The sequence below is a fragment of the Grus americana genome, chromosome 6 (genome assembly GCF_028858705.1).
Source record: "Grus americana isolate bGruAme1 chromosome 6, bGruAme1.mat, whole genome shotgun sequence".
In the NCBI taxonomy this organism is placed as follows: domain Eukaryota; kingdom Metazoa; phylum Chordata; class Aves; order Gruiformes; family Gruidae; genus Grus; species Grus americana.
In genome coordinates this window covers 34,084,052-34,099,763 of record NC_072857.1, presented here as the reverse complement: position 1 = coordinate 34,099,763, position 15,712 = coordinate 34,084,052, and the positions used below count along the sequence as shown (strand labels likewise).

The window sequence follows — 15,712 nt, the reverse complement described above, 5'->3', positions numbered from 1 at the left end:
GGGGGACGGATTGGGGAGCTCCCCCAAAGCCAGGTGGTGGCTTTGCGGAGGAACGAAGCTGACAGGGCAGCTGGAAGGCAAGTAGGAAAAGGCGAGTTGAGCCTTGGTCACAATCTTACTGCCCTGAAATCCGCCTCCTCGCTTCCCACATCCTTAGGACTTCTCTCCTCCTTTTCCATCCCTAGCATCCTCCTGAACTTTCCCAAGCCTGTTTCCCCAGCCATGGATGGCCCCATGACACCCTTCCGATCCCTGACTCTGTCTGCTTTGGACTTTGCTGCTGCTATGAAGTTTTATTTTGCAGCTGCAAGGGGGAGAACAAAATAAATCTTCATTCTGGGGGTGGCAAAATTCACTGTAGCCCGCGTGCTGAAAAGCCTTGGGCTGGCTCTGCTGCCACATCTTGTTCTACTTAAACTGCTGCTTTTAATAGACCCAAAATGTTTGCTTTACCAAAGATGTTTCCTTCTCTTCCAGCAGAACCATGTGCACTGGTTTGCTCATGTAAGACCTCGCCTGGCTGCGGGAGCTGCCGCCACCGCTGCGCTGTGTCAGCTCATGTGGACCAGCAACACCAAGCCTGTCGGACCACCCAACTGGAAATCTTCTGTTTGGCTTCAGGTTCGGTGGAAGCTAGAGTGGAGAGTGTATAAAGTGGATTTGAAATGTCTCATGAAAGCACATTTCAGATGCCAGCTCCTACCTTTAATTAACCCGCTGAAAGTGGGACTCGCCAATAGGGATCTGTAGTAGATTTTGGGCGCTGCATTCAGAGCAATTGGTAACTTTCTACATTGAAGCTGGACAGCAAAGCAGTTCTCCTTTACGTTTTTATCTCTTTCCCATTTCAGGTTCTCCATGGCCAGTGGCATTTCTTTCTCATCAAGTATCTTTTGGCAGAGATTTCAAATGTTGGTAAGAATCAATATCTGAAAGGTGTGGCTGAACGTAAGGTGTGGATCTCAAACCCACACCAAAACTTTTGGCTCGGTAACGCTGCCCAGTTGCCCGCAAGGATCCTGCTGTGAATTTGGGCTGTGAATACCACTGTGAGATCTAAATGGGAGTATACAAAAAATGTCGCATCTTCTCTGCAGCACTGATCTGCAGGACCACTACTTCTCCCCTCCCACCAGCTCAAACACAGTTTGGTGGCGAACAAGGCTGCGGACAAGCCGAGACCCACGTGAGAAGAGCTTTCCTCCCGCAGCCCGGGGCAGTGCCCTGCGCGTGCGCTGGCGGAGGGTGGGGAGCAGCGGAGAGGGGTAGCTGCGCTGGAGTTTCGGTGTTCATTACGTGTCCTGGGGAGCAGGCAACGCAAAGGGCTGTGCTGCTGCTGCACGTTGCACCTTGCCACCCTGCCCTGGCCACGCTTGCTCCGTGGGAGAGCCCTGACCTGACCTGCCTGATGGGGGGTGCAGGTCCCCCCTGCGGTCAGGCAGCCACTGCTTTGCTTTTACTGCTAGCTCAGCATGGTTATTGCGTCTCAAAACCCAACCCGCAGCAGGCTCATATGTCTCCTTTGTGGAGGGATCTGACCACCTTCTGAGAGCACATGGTCTTGCCGGTGCTTGAAGCTCAATCAGCTCCACATACGGGCACCCCAGGGCTCAAAATGATCAATAGACCACAGAAATGCTTTTCCACTGCAGCATTGATTGCACTAAAGCGTTACTGCTCTCCCGGGATCTCTGGGGAGGGCTTCCTCACTCAGATGTCCCCCTTCAGCCAGCTGTTCTTGGCCACCTGTCCCACGCTGGGCCGGGAGGCCGGGCTGAACCGGAGCAGTTGGGCGATGAGGGCTTGGCAGGGCTCCGGCAGCGGGGGCAGCCCCTCTGGGTACAGCACCCCTTTCTTCTGCCGCTGGGGCATGCTGCGGATGTGGGTATCGTCAAAGGGCATGCAGCCGGTCACCATCACGTACAGCATCACCCCCAGGCTCCACACGTCGTACTTCTTGGCGTCGTAGGGGATGCCCATCAGCACCTCTGGGGAGGCGTAGGCTGCTGACCCGCAGAACGTGGTGCTCAGGTCTGGGTAGCTGTTGGCCTCCTTGCTAAAACCAAAGTCACTGAGTTTGGCCCGCCGGCCGTCGGCGGTGAGCAGCACGTTCTCACACTTGAGATCGCGGTGCACCAAGTCGCGGTCGTGCAGGTAGCGCACAGCCCCCACGACCTGCGCAAAGATGTCCCGGGCCTTGGGGACACAGGGCAGCTTCCCCAGCTGCTGCACCAGCTGCAGCAGGTCAGTGGCCGCCGCCTCCATCACAATGTAGAGCTTCCCGTTGCAGACCTCGATGAGCTCGAAGATGCGCACAATGTTGGGGTGCCGGATCTTGCGCACGATGGAGAGCTCCCGAGGCAGAAACTTGTACGCGAAGGCGGGGGGTGCTCGTCGCCGGTCCACCACCTTGATGGCTAAGGGGCCCTTGTATTTGCTGGAGGTGGCCGCTTTCACCTTGGAGAAGCTGCCCTCCCCTAAGGTGTGACCCAGCCTGTAGCCCAGCTCACAAAGCAGCTTCTCTCCTGCATCAGTTTTTGGCATGATGTGCGATCCTGATGGGCTTAATCGAAGCTGGTGTTTTGCTCCAGGATTTGAAAGTTTTAATATACGGTGCGTGGCAGCTGTTGTTCTTCGCTCTCCCCCATGGTCCCATGGGTGCCCCCGGGGGCTCCAGGGCTCACCCAGGTATTGTGATGGGGTAGAGCGTTGTGTGGCAGCGCCTTTGTGAGACGGCAAGGGTGTCTGGTGGGTCCCCTCCGCTCACGGGTGTCCCAGGCATGCCCACGCAGGGCGAGAACTCCCGCGGGTGGCTATTTTACAGTTTTTGCCTTTTTTTTTTTTTTTTCCCTCTTCACTTGAATTTTCAAAACAGGGCTTTTTTGGTGATGAGAGTTTAAACATCAGCTTTCTGGGATGAGGAATCCATTTGGGGACCTATACCCATCTTCTGCAGAGTATTATATTAAAATTGGAACTGCAGAGAGTGGTACAAAGGAGTCATTTCTACTGTCCCCAACTACAAACCACCTTGGTTGGCTGTAAATACTCAGGTTTTTTATTATAGTGGCGGAGAGACCTACTTTTCTAGGTAGGCTTTTCGACTTTGTGTGGTGTGGATGGGGAACTCTAAATGCATCTTTCAGAAGAAATAGCTTTTCAGTTTCTTGAACTTGGAATTGCTCTCCCCCTATTTTTATGAGAATTATATTTCAGAGGCTACAGAGAAGAAGTGACACTAGAGAGCCTTTGGAGAGCTTCTGTAATTTAGATTTTAAATGCTTTCAGTCAGTTTTAGATGCCATAAGGTGACAGTTGAATTAAGCACGGGGCAGGAGTGGTCAGCAGCTGGGCTGGGTTGCGGCATCCCCTCCGGAGCAAAGCGTTGCTCCCATCGCACGCTGCGCCTCAGACCGGCATCGGCTCCTTCCTCCACGCACTGAGTCCTCGGCTCTCGCCAACAGTTGTTTCTGGTTTGTGCTGGTTTTTTAAGCTGCTCGAGGATCCTGTCCTCCCCACGGAGCCCGCATTTCCTTCCCAGCTGTACAAAGGAGCCCAGGACCACAAAATGTCTGTCTTCCTAAATACCAACCCAAATTCTATTTTTAATTTTTGAATATATGTTTCATTCTGTGAGTCGGTTCTAAAGAGGAATCAGACTCAACCAAAGACTGAAGAAAATCCTTCTCGTGAGTCCATCTTGTCAGTGCCCTGAAGTCACTTGAGGAAATTAAATTAATGAAAAACTGCAAACGTAGGTCAATATGTGCTGCAGGGGAGCTTTGCCCTGACTTCTAAGGGCAAGTAATCATCATGTCGAGTTTTATCTGCTGTGGAAGTTGTGGGTCAAACCCAAACCACTTTCCCACTTCAGGTGCTATTTCTACAGGCAGTTGAAGTGTGGGAATCCAACGTGCTGTGTTTGAGCATAAGTTTCCAGGCAGATATCTATCATCTGTCTCCAGGCAGGTATCGATCATCTGTCTCCAGGCGTGCTGTCAAAAGGCCAGGCAAGCAGCACGTGCGTTGCACAACGGAGGATTTGTTCCTGCCAGGGGATACCCTGCTGACCCCCGAGGAATGTGTGGTCAATCCTTATCTCCTCCAAGGAGGGTGCCCCTTCCCTGCTTACTGCCAGAGCACCTCTGGAAAATGCTGTTGTGCCACGCTCCGACAGACAGAAAGATGTGCGTGTAGCTAGCTATAGGGGTCTGGCTGACGGTCAGTGTGTCTTTTAAAGCAGGAACGGGAGTTCACCTTATGGGCATGTTCCAAAACATGTAAAATCCTCATCTATGGGGAATCTCTCTGAAGCCCCCTGCAATAACATAACCAGAAGAGGTGTTGTCCAAACTGCAGCGGAAAAAACAAAGTGGAAGCTACAAACCACGTTGAGATGGTAAGGAGTGATGTTGCAGAGTCCCGCATTGCTGGTAACGCCCCATCGGCTCGAGGGAGCTCGTCACTTTTGGGAGGTTTTCAGCAAGTTTGGCTGAGGTGGACAGTTTCAGACTCAGAAATTATTCAGCAAGTCTTCCTGTAAGCCCAGAAAACACGTTGCGCAGTGAGATGCTGCAGGAGCATCCTGGGGGCCGAAGGGCTCGTGCGGTGCCTGGAAGGAGACAGGGAAGGGAAGGGAGCTCTGGTGAAAATGGGGACGGAGCAGCTATCGTAGCAAACACTCCCCCTCCTGTGCGCTCCAGGCTAAACCCCTGCGAGCCGGCTTTGCCGCAGGGCTGCAGGCATCGGCGCTGTGCATCTCTGCTCCTGACCCACAGCTCGCAGCGTGGACTGGGACTGCTGCAAAAAGCTCCAAGGAAAGACAGCAAGAGGTGTGAATGAGAGGTTTCGGTTTGGCAGGACAGGCAGGCAGGGGAGGAGGAAAGATATCCGAGCTCAGCTTTTTGTGCTGTGCTGACGCTTCAGAGAAACAGATTTTTGCCTCGTTAGCTGCTGGCTCAACATTTATTGGTATGAAAATGCACCAAAAATCTCTTTTGCTTCCAATCCCTCCACCTCAGGCACTGCTACCTGGGATCTAAATATTTAGGTCACACCAATATACTTTAGTAGGGTACTTGGTACTAACCTATAAAAGGATGCTGAGCTTCTGAGCTTTCTGGTACTTTTTTTTTACATCAAAGCTGTGTTTGTAGAACTGACTTGTTCCATTGCTCTTGTAGACGAGAGTAATTAGAAATCAGGCAGCAATTACTGGTTTGTTCCATCTGGTACACGAGCAGGAGGAGCTGTTCTGCAGAGGTATAAATTATTGGAGCTCACCGCCAGGGTTTTCAGTACAGGGATGTTTCCGACTCTGGTGGTGCGGTCGTGCGTCAGCCTGACACGCAGCCGGTTCCTCTGCCAAAAGGCTGATCACCTCCTGAAGGAGCGTTCGCGGTGCGGTGCAGTGCGGGGACACCAGAGAGCTACCGGGTACCCCAGAAGCTACTCACCCATTTCAGACTCAACATGCGCTATGGTACCTCCACAGGCAAGTTCACCCAGGGCGAGTCCTGCATCACCCGGGGCTGCACGGCTCACCAGGCTGGGCTGGGCATCACTTTACACCAAAACCAGGAGGAGCTCCGAGTTAACCTGGTCCTGGGTGCATTACAATTACATTGGGTGGTGTTCCCCAGGGGGTAACCTCACCTTGCTGAGACATTAGCACAGCTGAAGGTCTCCAACCTTCTCCCTGTACGCAGCTGCCTTTGACCAGAGAAGAACAAGCAAGCCATGAAACGTAACAGAGGATGATATTTTTCTTTCTGCATCCTCCCATAAATTTTTTTCACTAATAATCAGCTCTTCTCTTGCAGGACAATCCTGGCTGCGCTACAGTTGCTAGCTGGGAGATCACCAGTCTGCTATCTGAACATCGGGGTTAACCACACGTCTCCACGCTGTGCCTTTTTGGGCGGCTGCCCTCTTGCTGAACCTCAGCGAAGCAGTACTACCAGCTCTCATGCGTCGTGGCAAACAACAGAGCTAACGAGCGGGCCGTTACAGCATGTATGCTTGGAAACTTCTCCCTCTCCCCTGCCATCCGGGGAGTCCCACCGGCACGGGGGCCGAGCGGCCGCGTGGGTTCAGAGTGCCCGTCATTGATCTGCTGACAGATGGACACCTCTGGGGCAGGGATTTCTCACGTGAGCCAATGCTGTTGAGCGTAACGTGGGTCCCGCCGGCACAAGCACACTGAAATATAACTCTCTGTTAATGCAGATGTCCTAGAAGCCAAAACAAACCACAGTTTTACACCTTCTGCCATGAGGCGGTACGTTACAATGTGCAGAGCCACCTCTGTGCTTGCGTGGAGCCCTTGAGATTCCTTTAAATACTTGAATTCTCATGCAAGCAGAAATACTTTGCCCCCCGGGGTTGTAACTTTCGAGACTGGTAAAGTAATTCCTAGGTGCCCCACTTTGTGGCCAGTCTGTGGCCAGACTTTATTGCTCAGTACCCTGTGAATGTGGCTGCACTAGAAGTAAAAACACCTAACGGTAATATTTTTGCTTGACTCCCGTTATAGACAGTGTAAAGGGTAGCCATAATAGCTGATAACTGAAGTTATCAGGATCTTCTTGCCAGCAGTGGGTAAAAAGAGCTCTTTAAACATAGGCTTTTAATGCTTTAACCTGCATTTGATTTTGTGTGTGTGTGTATATATATATACACATATAGTTGTTTCACAGAGAGCAAAGAAACCCGTTGCTTGTAGCACTATTTTCCATCCACCTGGATGCTGCAGGGAGTTCGTGCAGGTGCTGAAGGCCGGTGCAAATTCTGCAGGCAAGAATTGCTGCGTAGTCCTGCGGAGCCACGCACCAACGAGAAACCTTGACGTTGGCATGCCTTGCGTGCCAGAAACATCTCTTCATGTAAATGAGAATTTAAACTGTGTGAGGGACAGAAAATGGGCTTGTAACCCACCGGAGGGAATGGATATATGGCAACAGGCCACACCACCACCTCTCGGGCAGCTTGCGAGTGCCTCAGCAGGTGCCAAAGGAGATGAAGGATGGAGAGGGCTGATGGGCTGGTCTGCAAATGCGATTTTGCAGCTGGCATCGCCAGGCTGCACCTGCCAAGAATCTCAAACCTGAAGGCAATAAGCTAGAGTGGAGTGGGAGATAAAAAGGACTAAGCAGGTTTTGGCAGGCTGGTTGCTCAGGGAGCAGGAGGACTCCCCTGGCAGGTCTGCTGCGTAGAGGCTTTGCACCAAAACCCTTTTGGAAAGAGGGAGGAAGGTGAGTGAGATCTTATGCCTCCATCCTTGTGGTAAGTGGAAAGTCATGCCTGGCTCACCAGAGCTAATGAAAACCAGCTGCACAGGGAGGCAAGCTTTGCCTTTTCGGTGCTGGAATGCCTGCTGAGGGGGGAGAGCTGGAGGTGGGGGGGGCGCTCAGCCTCAGGAGCTCACCGCACCCCTTTCCTGGCCGGAGGCGTTGATCTCCCTACGTCTTCATTCAGACGGCTCCTTCCCACCACCTCCCTTCCGAGAGCCGGGAAGCTTTTTCTTCCTTGGCCGGTGCTGCAGACACTTGGCTTGGCCTTCAAGTGGCTGATTCCCGCGCACCTACCAGGGAGATTCTCCAAGCGTCCTCGTGAGCCAAAGGGAAGGGCTGTGCAGGGTCGACAGGCTGCCGGGTCGAGAGAAGTGTCTAAGCTTGCTCTTCCTGCCCTTCCTTGAGGCCAGGGAAAGAGCCCAACAAGCCTGCTGAGACACCCTCTTGGCACCAGGCAGCTGGTGAGAAGGTGTGGGCAGGAACTGGGGCTCCATGCCGCGCATCTCCCGAGACCAGGGAACATTTCCCTGCTCTCCTCGTTGCTGCAGCATCAACAAATCTCTTTTCATAGGTGAAAGATTAATCGCCTACCACAGCTGTTGACCTGCTGACAGTATTTGTGTGCCTGCTATCTCTGTGCCAGCGGTTTGTCCTGGCTGGCCGTCGGGCAGGATGGAGAGGGCTTCGGGTGAGGCTGTCAGCAAGGCAGAGATTTCAAACACTGCAGCAAGTGCCTCTTGGGTTAGCGGAAATGGAGTCGGAATTGGGTGTGACACAGGTCAAAAGAAAAGCTGGGAAACGAGAAGCATTTCTTACCACATCGAGTTATGACCGTTAAATCCAAATATAATAAAGTTAGCAAAGCGGGTAAGTGTTTTGTGGTTAACTATCCCGAATGAATGATACTTAAATTTCTCCCTCGCACTGATTTACTCACCTGCCTGTGCAGAACCTCATCGCAGAGCATTATGTATTCAGAAGGAGGTTTACTTGTCTGGCACCTATTGTAATTAATTTGTGGCCAATTAAGGACTGCAAAATTTGGCCTGTAATTAGGATATGACAGCCTATGGTACACCGAGTTGGACAGTTAATGGCAAAGTGTTATGGCTGCGGAGCAGATGTTTCAATGGGAGTTGTCAGAGCCTGATGCCACGAGTTGCTCTGAAGTCACGTACTAAAACGCTTCCTGAAGGTGCTCAGATAAGCACTGAGATGGCTTCTCCCACAGGTCTGGCTAGCCCTGGATGAGCCAGTCCTGTACAGGAGTCTGGCAAGGCTGGAGTTAAAGGAGAGAATGGGCTAGACATGCAAACCAAAAAGCCTCAGAGCTGTCAAGACTGATAAGAAAGCTTAGGCTGAGACTTGGAAGATCAGTAAAGACAAACGCTAAGTAGCAGGAGGAGATAATCTTGGACCGGATAGTTGGTGTCAGTATGCACATATCAAAGAGAGGTAGGCAGGCACTTTGGGAACAAGGCTAGAGGCAGCTACAGGGACTGTCCTGAAGGTCTGTCTGCTGAAGCCTGCTCCGTCCAACATCTAGCTGGGCAGGGTTTTGTGGAATTTGAAGAAACTGCCTGGGAAACCAAGCAAGAAGCTAGCCGTGACCCTGAGAGGAAAACAGCCAAAGCAAACTGAGGCTTATCACGTGCAGAGACAAAAGGATGGGTAATTTGGGTGGGCAGTGACTGCAGACCTGCTCACATGAGCAGCAGAAAACCTTGCACTACATCCATTGGTTTGCTTTCCAGAAAATTGAGCTTTTTGACGCTTTCCTGTTTGCATGTTTCCCTAAAAGGGGAATAAATCCATTGAAAGCAGGAACCAGGCATTCCCCCAGCCCGGGCTGGGACGGAGCTCAGGCAGCGGGTGCTCACCAGCCATGCAGTATATATAATATCACAGTGCCCTCTTGGGGGCAGGTGTTCCTTGCAAACAGACCTTTACGTTCTGTACACCGCGGCGCTCGCTGCTCCCCATGTCGCTTGTTCTAGGAGCTCGTGCTGCCTAGCTAAATCACGGATTTTCCCAGCGAGCGCTGCCCTTTCTAAGGGAGAGTTCAGAGGTTTGGCTTTGGATTTTTATTTTATTATTATTTCAATATAAATCCTTTCTCTGCTGCTGATCTGTACCCTAAGATAACAGGGCGAGGAGCTCCGGAGTGAAGATGGCAGTCTGCCCTCAGAAATGAAACCTGCCTTGTTTAAACACTTTCAGATGACTCAGCCCCAGCAAGAAACAAATTGTTTTAACAATAGATTTAATTAGCTGGTGTTTGTATTCCTTCGCAGCGCTTGTGTCCCAGTGCACCCCCTGGTAGACCTGTCTCGAAGCCCTGGCGTCTCCTGCCAAGGAGCGTGAAGAATGACTGAAGCATTAAAGAAGGACGTGGGTAAGTGTGGCAATTCTCTGCCGGCCGCGGGAACAGCCTAGAGAGGAGGGGAGCGCGACCGGTCTCTCTTCTCCTCTGGCTTTTGCAGTACCGTCTCTTGTTAAACGGTAAAAAGAAATAAAACGTGAACAAAAATGCAACTTCCAGCAAATATTTGGGATGATCCTGTGGAAGCGTAACTGTATCACAGCCAGCGTGGCCCTCGATGCCCCACTGTGGCCATGGACGCTCTGCGCGTTGGATACTTAAGACCAAACATTTTGCCTGTTTTTTCAGTAGCCGCTCTGGTTCTCTAAAACAGGCAAACGAACAAACAGAAACTTTTGTTCTAGCACAGACCTATCATTTCCCTGATTCCTTACGCTTACAGGATTATAAAAGAACCTCTATTTTAAGGAGGATATGAAATGAAAAGTCTCTGACATTTGTGACAGTTTTTCCAGCACGTATACACACGAGACTGCATGTGTGGTTTTTGGGTTTGGTTTTGGGGGTTTTTTTGTGTGTTGGGGTTTTTTTAACAAATTCATCTAAAAGCCCATCTGTGGAAAGGATTCAGTTGAAAAAGAAGTGCCACCTGGCAGACAAGTCCATGAACCCTGAAAGCTGGTTTCTCTGAAAAGCCTCTAAAATTGATGATGAGGGCTTCCATATCTTTTCTTTTTCTATTTTTGTTTCTACAGCTAGTTTACTTCACATCAGAAGCAGAGTTTTCCTAAACGCCAGGTCTGAAAGCTTGTTCCGTGCTCTGGCAGCCACTCTTTCTGCTGCTTCTCCCCTCTTCCCGTGTCACTGCGTCCCTGAGGACGATGCTGTTACAGGGCAGCAGCCCTCGGGCATCATCCGACCGTGCCGGGCAGCGCGTGGTCAGTAGGGAAGACAGAGCAAGGGCAAATAAATCACGGCACGGGAACGCTTATCCAGCCAGGCGTGGCCGGGGAACGCTAGGATAGCCTTCCTTCTGAGTTCTTTGATTAGGCGCCCCTTCGCTAAACTGGCAGAGGTATTTCTGAGAATGCCTCGCTTCGTGTACTGAAGCCTTTTTCCTTGCAAAGACAACTCCTGGCCTCTCCGACTCCCTGCTTCGCTTCCCAAGCTCCCGCGAGGCAGGACGCAGCATCTCTTCTGCGCTATTCTCGCTTGTCCTCAGCCAGAATAAAGGCATCGGCTGCTTTCCTTTTGCTCGTTAGGGGCTCCGTCTTAAGGGGGCAAGTTGTTCCATTGCTACTTGCTGGACCCCGCTCCCCGTTTGCTGTCGCTTCGGGGAGATTTCACAGCCTGGCCTGAGCCGGTTTGTGCCAGGCAGGGCTAAAGCTGAGCATTTTAGGAAAGTATCTGTATTTTAGGAAAGTATTGTTTCTGTGGACAAGGGAAGAGGAAGAAAAACCTGTTATTTGAGAAGCTGTGATAGTGTGACAGGGCAAGGCCTCTGGAGGAACAATACTTCTGCTGGGGACGTGGCTCACGTCTGTTTGGTTTTGGCCAGCCTGCGGGCCTGAGGAGCGTGCGATCAGCAGAGCCCGGGCGATGCCCTGCAGGCAGCGGTTCCAGCCGCGGGGACTGGGGCCAGCCCGAGCGGGATCCCGCCGGCCGCTGCCGCAGCGCTCGGAAAGCAAAGCGGGGACGGTGGCTGCTGCGCGGGGTGTCTCTGCCTCGGGTACGCAGGCCCTCTGCCTCGGCAGCAAGCGTTGAATTTTGAGCAGACGAGAGCCTCTCCTGCCCATCTTCCCCCAGCTGGTTTATTTATACAGCTGTGCAGGTGTACTTAAAATTTATTTTTGGGGGGATGACAGAAAATATTTGCAGGTTCCTCCTCCAGCTCACAGCTTCCAGAGGAAAACAGCCTTTTTTTTTTTTATTATTTTTTTTTATTTGGAGAAGATCGTGCATTCAAACCCCATCTTGCTGTCCCGTCAAGCCTGTGCCAGTGGGCAGTAACAGCAGCACGGAAAGCAGGAGCGCACTGCTGGCATCGCTGGGCTCTTGGGCACTGCTCTAACGCTGGCAGCGGTATGAATTGGGCACGATCGGTTTGTCAAGACAGTAAATGTTTTATTCCCCCTGGATATTTGGGCGGCACGTGGGTGCGACGGGGAGCGAGGCGTCAGCGTAACCGTTAAGATGGCAATGTCTCCTGCACGCTCTTCCTTCTCTCAGAGTCGCTCCGGTGTCCTGAATGCACAGGGGCACGGAGGAGTAATGAGGCAAGGTTTCATCAGTAGCTGTCAAATGCAGAAATAAATAACTTCAAGCAATATAACTTCACTCAATTTGTATCTGCTTGTGCCGGCCATACCTTGTATTTACATGGCGCCACGGGAAACTATTTTTAAATGTTAAAATTTAAATTAACACATGGTCCTGCAGGCTAAATCTGTAACAAATGATAACATTTCCACTGTAGTTTGTTTTGTAGCACCTCAAGAAAAGCAGCTGATTGGAGTGATTTATTTTTACTCCTAGGGGACAAAATAGCCTCAGAGCCTTTGTGAGCTCTAGAGGAAAAGCAACCGCAGCGCCGGGCAGGCGGTATCTGCAGTCACGGAAACAACTGATAAAAACTTTCCTATCTTATCGCTTCCCAGACAGGTTTTTGCCATAGGATGCAGACATGAAAGAGTCTCTAGGGCCCCTCTGCCCGACACGGCAACACTAGCAACAATCCTGGCGTAGTTTAAGAAACTGGTGGTGGCTGTGGCTCTGCAAGACGTGGCTGGCTGATGAGGTTGCAGGGGGGTGCAAGGCACAGGAACGGGAGGGCGAGAAGAGCCTGGGACTTGGCAGGGGTAGTACGTGGGGTGACTTACACCCACGGCATGAAGGGAGACAGGTCCGCAGGGCAGGACCCCCGGCACTGCATTTCACCCACACAAGCGTGAATCGTTACCCTGTGCGCGTCTGGCCGTAACTCCTATGTCTGGCCCATGGGTCGTGGCTGTGCTGATCCCACGCCTCTCCACGGTACAGAGCTGAGCCGGGCACGCGTGTCCAGGCTCCAAGGTGATCTGGAGGCAGCAGTCTTAATGACGCTTGTGACTCTTTCTCCATCCAGACTGGAATTTGGATCACCCCGTGGTAGTCTATTGACAGTGGTCACTATGGCATGAAGACCCAGGGAGGGACCAGACTTCAACTACTCACCAGCTGCACAGCTCATAAGGCTCAAACTTCACCCTACAATAAGAAAATGGGCATCTGGGACCAGAGTGGTGAAAAAGGTCCAAGAAAAGGACCAGCATGATGTGTTTGCGATGTATGTAGAGCATGCAAATTTTCAGCAATTATTGCCTTGTATTCGTGGAGGAGCGGGCTTATGTGTGGGACTATTTCTAGGGCCACATCTCTCTGATGTCTCTATGCCACTGTAATCAAACACGTAACTTCTGTCTCCCCAGATACTACAGTGTGGTTATTTTCTTCAGTATTCATTTCTTCACGGATCAAAACAGAAACGGTGGTGGCAAAAGGAAGCAGTAAGGCCTAAACCAAGGCTCTGACAGCGTGACCCTCGTGGCTCTCTCCAGTGCCTTTTATCCAGTTCAAACCACGGCCAGGAGACGCAGGTGTGTGCCAAGGCAGGCTGGTTGGTCACAAAGGCTGTATGGCAGTAGCAGTCCAGAGATGCTTCAGATCCTGGACATTTACCAGTTTCTTGTCTCTTGCACAGCAGCAACGACAAAATTAGACTGTTGATAGGGTCAGATTACTTTCCTGCGTGACATATATATATATATCTATGCAGTTGGTCTGACACCAGCTGAGAAAGCCCTGAAGGCCAGTGAGTAAGCAGATCCCACCAGTGACTAAGACCTTCCGGAAAGGTGTGGTGAGCCTGGTGGTGGTGCAGCACTGCGCACCTCTGGGACGGACGGCTGGGATCAGCGGTGTGACCCGCAGGGGATGGATCCAGCCCCGGCAGGCAGAAAGTGCCGCGCTCAGCGTGCACACTGGCAACGTGTGCGCTGGGAATGCGTTAACGCGTTCATGCCTTCCTGCCTTTTTTTTTTTTTTTTTTTTTATATTCAAGCGACCCCTTTTTTTATGTGCGCGGTGGTCAGTTTTTTATGAGGTGTAGATCTAATTAAAACCGCACGGATTTACCTGCATCGTTACCTCCTGAACCGGGTGGGGTTCTGTGCAAGCAGCTCTACACCAGGGAGGCAGCTGGGGATGGCGCACGTGGCCCCTGCTGTGTCTCTTTCCTCCCAGCACCCCTCTCCACAGGTTCCTTGCATTGCTAGGTGAGATGCATCATTCCTTTCTGGATTTTATGGTTTCTGAGACAGACTGTTTGAGGGAGAGTTTCTGGGTCCGAATTGCAGAGAAAAAAGCCTGTTTAGGAGGACATGAGGACTCGCTTCTTGTGTCTCACCTCCCCACCCCTTCCTGCTAGGAAAATGCTCTTTACCCTTATAATGAAGGGGAAATTCCCACCCAGCTGCCTTTGTTTTCAGCTTCATGTTCTTCCATCATCTCCTTACCGGTAGAGGCAGCCTCTGGTTAGGGAGAAACTGCTCCTTCTCCAGCCCCTCTGAAACTCCTCCTCAGCTCTGGGAATACCAAACGTATCTGACATGTCAGGCTTGCAGGCTTCATTGCAAGGTGCTGATCAGGCATTTTTGGCCTCGGGCATGGGAAAAGGCCCTGGATTATGAAACCTTCAATTATTCTGCTAGCACGTCTTGTGGATTGTCCCAGCATTGACCCCCAGATGTCCTCCCTGGCAGTGGTCAGAAGAGCATGGCAAGCCATCACCAGAGCCTTTTCAGGCAGCACCTTTGCTCTTTGTAGCCCCCCCCCTCCCCGCTCTCTCCCAGGAAGATCTGATTTTAGGCACTCTTGCTGCATTTTCCTAACTCCAAAAAAAATAGGCGTCTCTGTCTAATTATGCTTAATGCTCTCTGGGTGCGTAATTGCAGGAGCCGGGTGAGAGTGCGCTGTGGTTCTGCTTCCTCATCTCTTTTATCCTGGACTTCGTTACCCACAGCTGATCGTCCTGTCATCATTTTGCTTGCATGCACAATTTACAATCTCTTTCATCACAAATAGATCGTCCTTTTCCAGCTCCATTTGAGCTTTCTGGTGTTAAAGAGGGAGAGATCCCGCTGTCTGGGCTGGGCTTCCTGAGGTAGACGTGGGAACAGGAGCGGCGTGTCCTGCCCGCTCGCTCTCCTGTGCCTGCCCACGCCGGCGTTTCCAGCCCCCCGACGTACGTCTCAGAGGGAGGCTTCAGTTCCTCAAATCCTTGCATAAAATATTCTGGGGAGGTTTTGCTACGTGCTTTTCCAGTCTCTACGAGGTGGCTGCTGTCAGGGACAGGGACCAGCACTGTAAAGGCCTCTCCTCTCACCCAGCCTGGCTGCTCTTGCATTTGTCTTGTCCTCAGAGGAAAAAAAAAAATAAAAAAATTAGCTGCTGGGTGTTGTCATGGTGTTACCTCCTGCTTCCCATTTTGCTTTGCTCTGTGTGGGCAGATGTCACTGGTTTTCTCCTGTCTAAGGTGACTGCAGCCGGTGCCGTGATTCTGGGTTAACGCACCAGACCCTAAGGGCTGCCGTTCGCCAAGGCTAGTGACTGATACCTGACGCAAACGCGATCCCCAGCAGCGCTGCCCCTGCCTGGGAAACTCCATCTCACAGCCAGCCTCTGCTGTTCTGCCTCTGCCCTTCGCAGAAACGGGTATAAAAAGCCTTTGACCGAAACCCGGCACAAACGATGTCTGCTCCCCTCCGCCCCTCGCGCCGGCGACTCCGCGGGGACGCGCGCCCAGCGCTGGCGCGGCACAGGGGCTCCGCAGAGGTCGGACGTGCCCGCCTGCTTCCAGCCCAGCGTTTCTACCTGCCGCAGGAGATTTCAGCTCAGGTGCCCATCCAGGGGCTCCAGAGCAGCTTTTCTCCGGTTAGCAAAGAGCAGCTTTCTGGCGGGGGACACCCTAGGTGCTGCTAAGGGAGGACTCATCCCCGTCTGGCAGCGGCAGGAACGAAGGGCAGCTGAGCCGGGGCGGCAGCAAAGGCACGGCAAGGGG

General features: G+C 52.0%; 1 protein-coding gene and 1 long non-coding RNA gene across 2 annotated transcripts; one reads left to right on the top strand and one right to left on the bottom strand.

Annotated features, from left to right (window-relative positions):
- Positions 1 to 1,710: 1,710 nt before the first annotated feature.
- On the bottom strand, positions 1,711 to 2,730 carry TSSK6 (testis specific serine kinase 6). The gene has a single exon (XM_054830382.1). The coding sequence runs from the start codon at positions 2,542 to 2,544 to the stop codon at positions 1,711 to 1,713; it is 834 nt and encodes a 277-aa protein (XP_054686357.1). The 5' UTR covers positions 2,545 to 2,730.
- Positions 2,731 to 7,902: 5,172 nt separating this feature from the next.
- LOC129208221 (uncharacterized) lies at positions 7,903 to 12,818 on the top strand. Its single transcript, XR_008577718.1, has 3 exons — positions 7,903 to 8,159; positions 9,587 to 9,687; positions 12,740 to 12,818. It is a non-coding gene; the product is annotated as an uncharacterized LOC129208221 (long non-coding RNA).
- The last annotated feature ends 2,894 nt before the right edge of the window (positions 12,819 to 15,712 follow it).

Coding starts and splice junctions, on each gene's coding strand:
- TSSK6 (XM_054830382.1), bottom strand. CDS start 2,544: ATGCCAAAAACTGATGCAGGAGAGAAGCTGCTTTGTGAGCTGGGCTAC.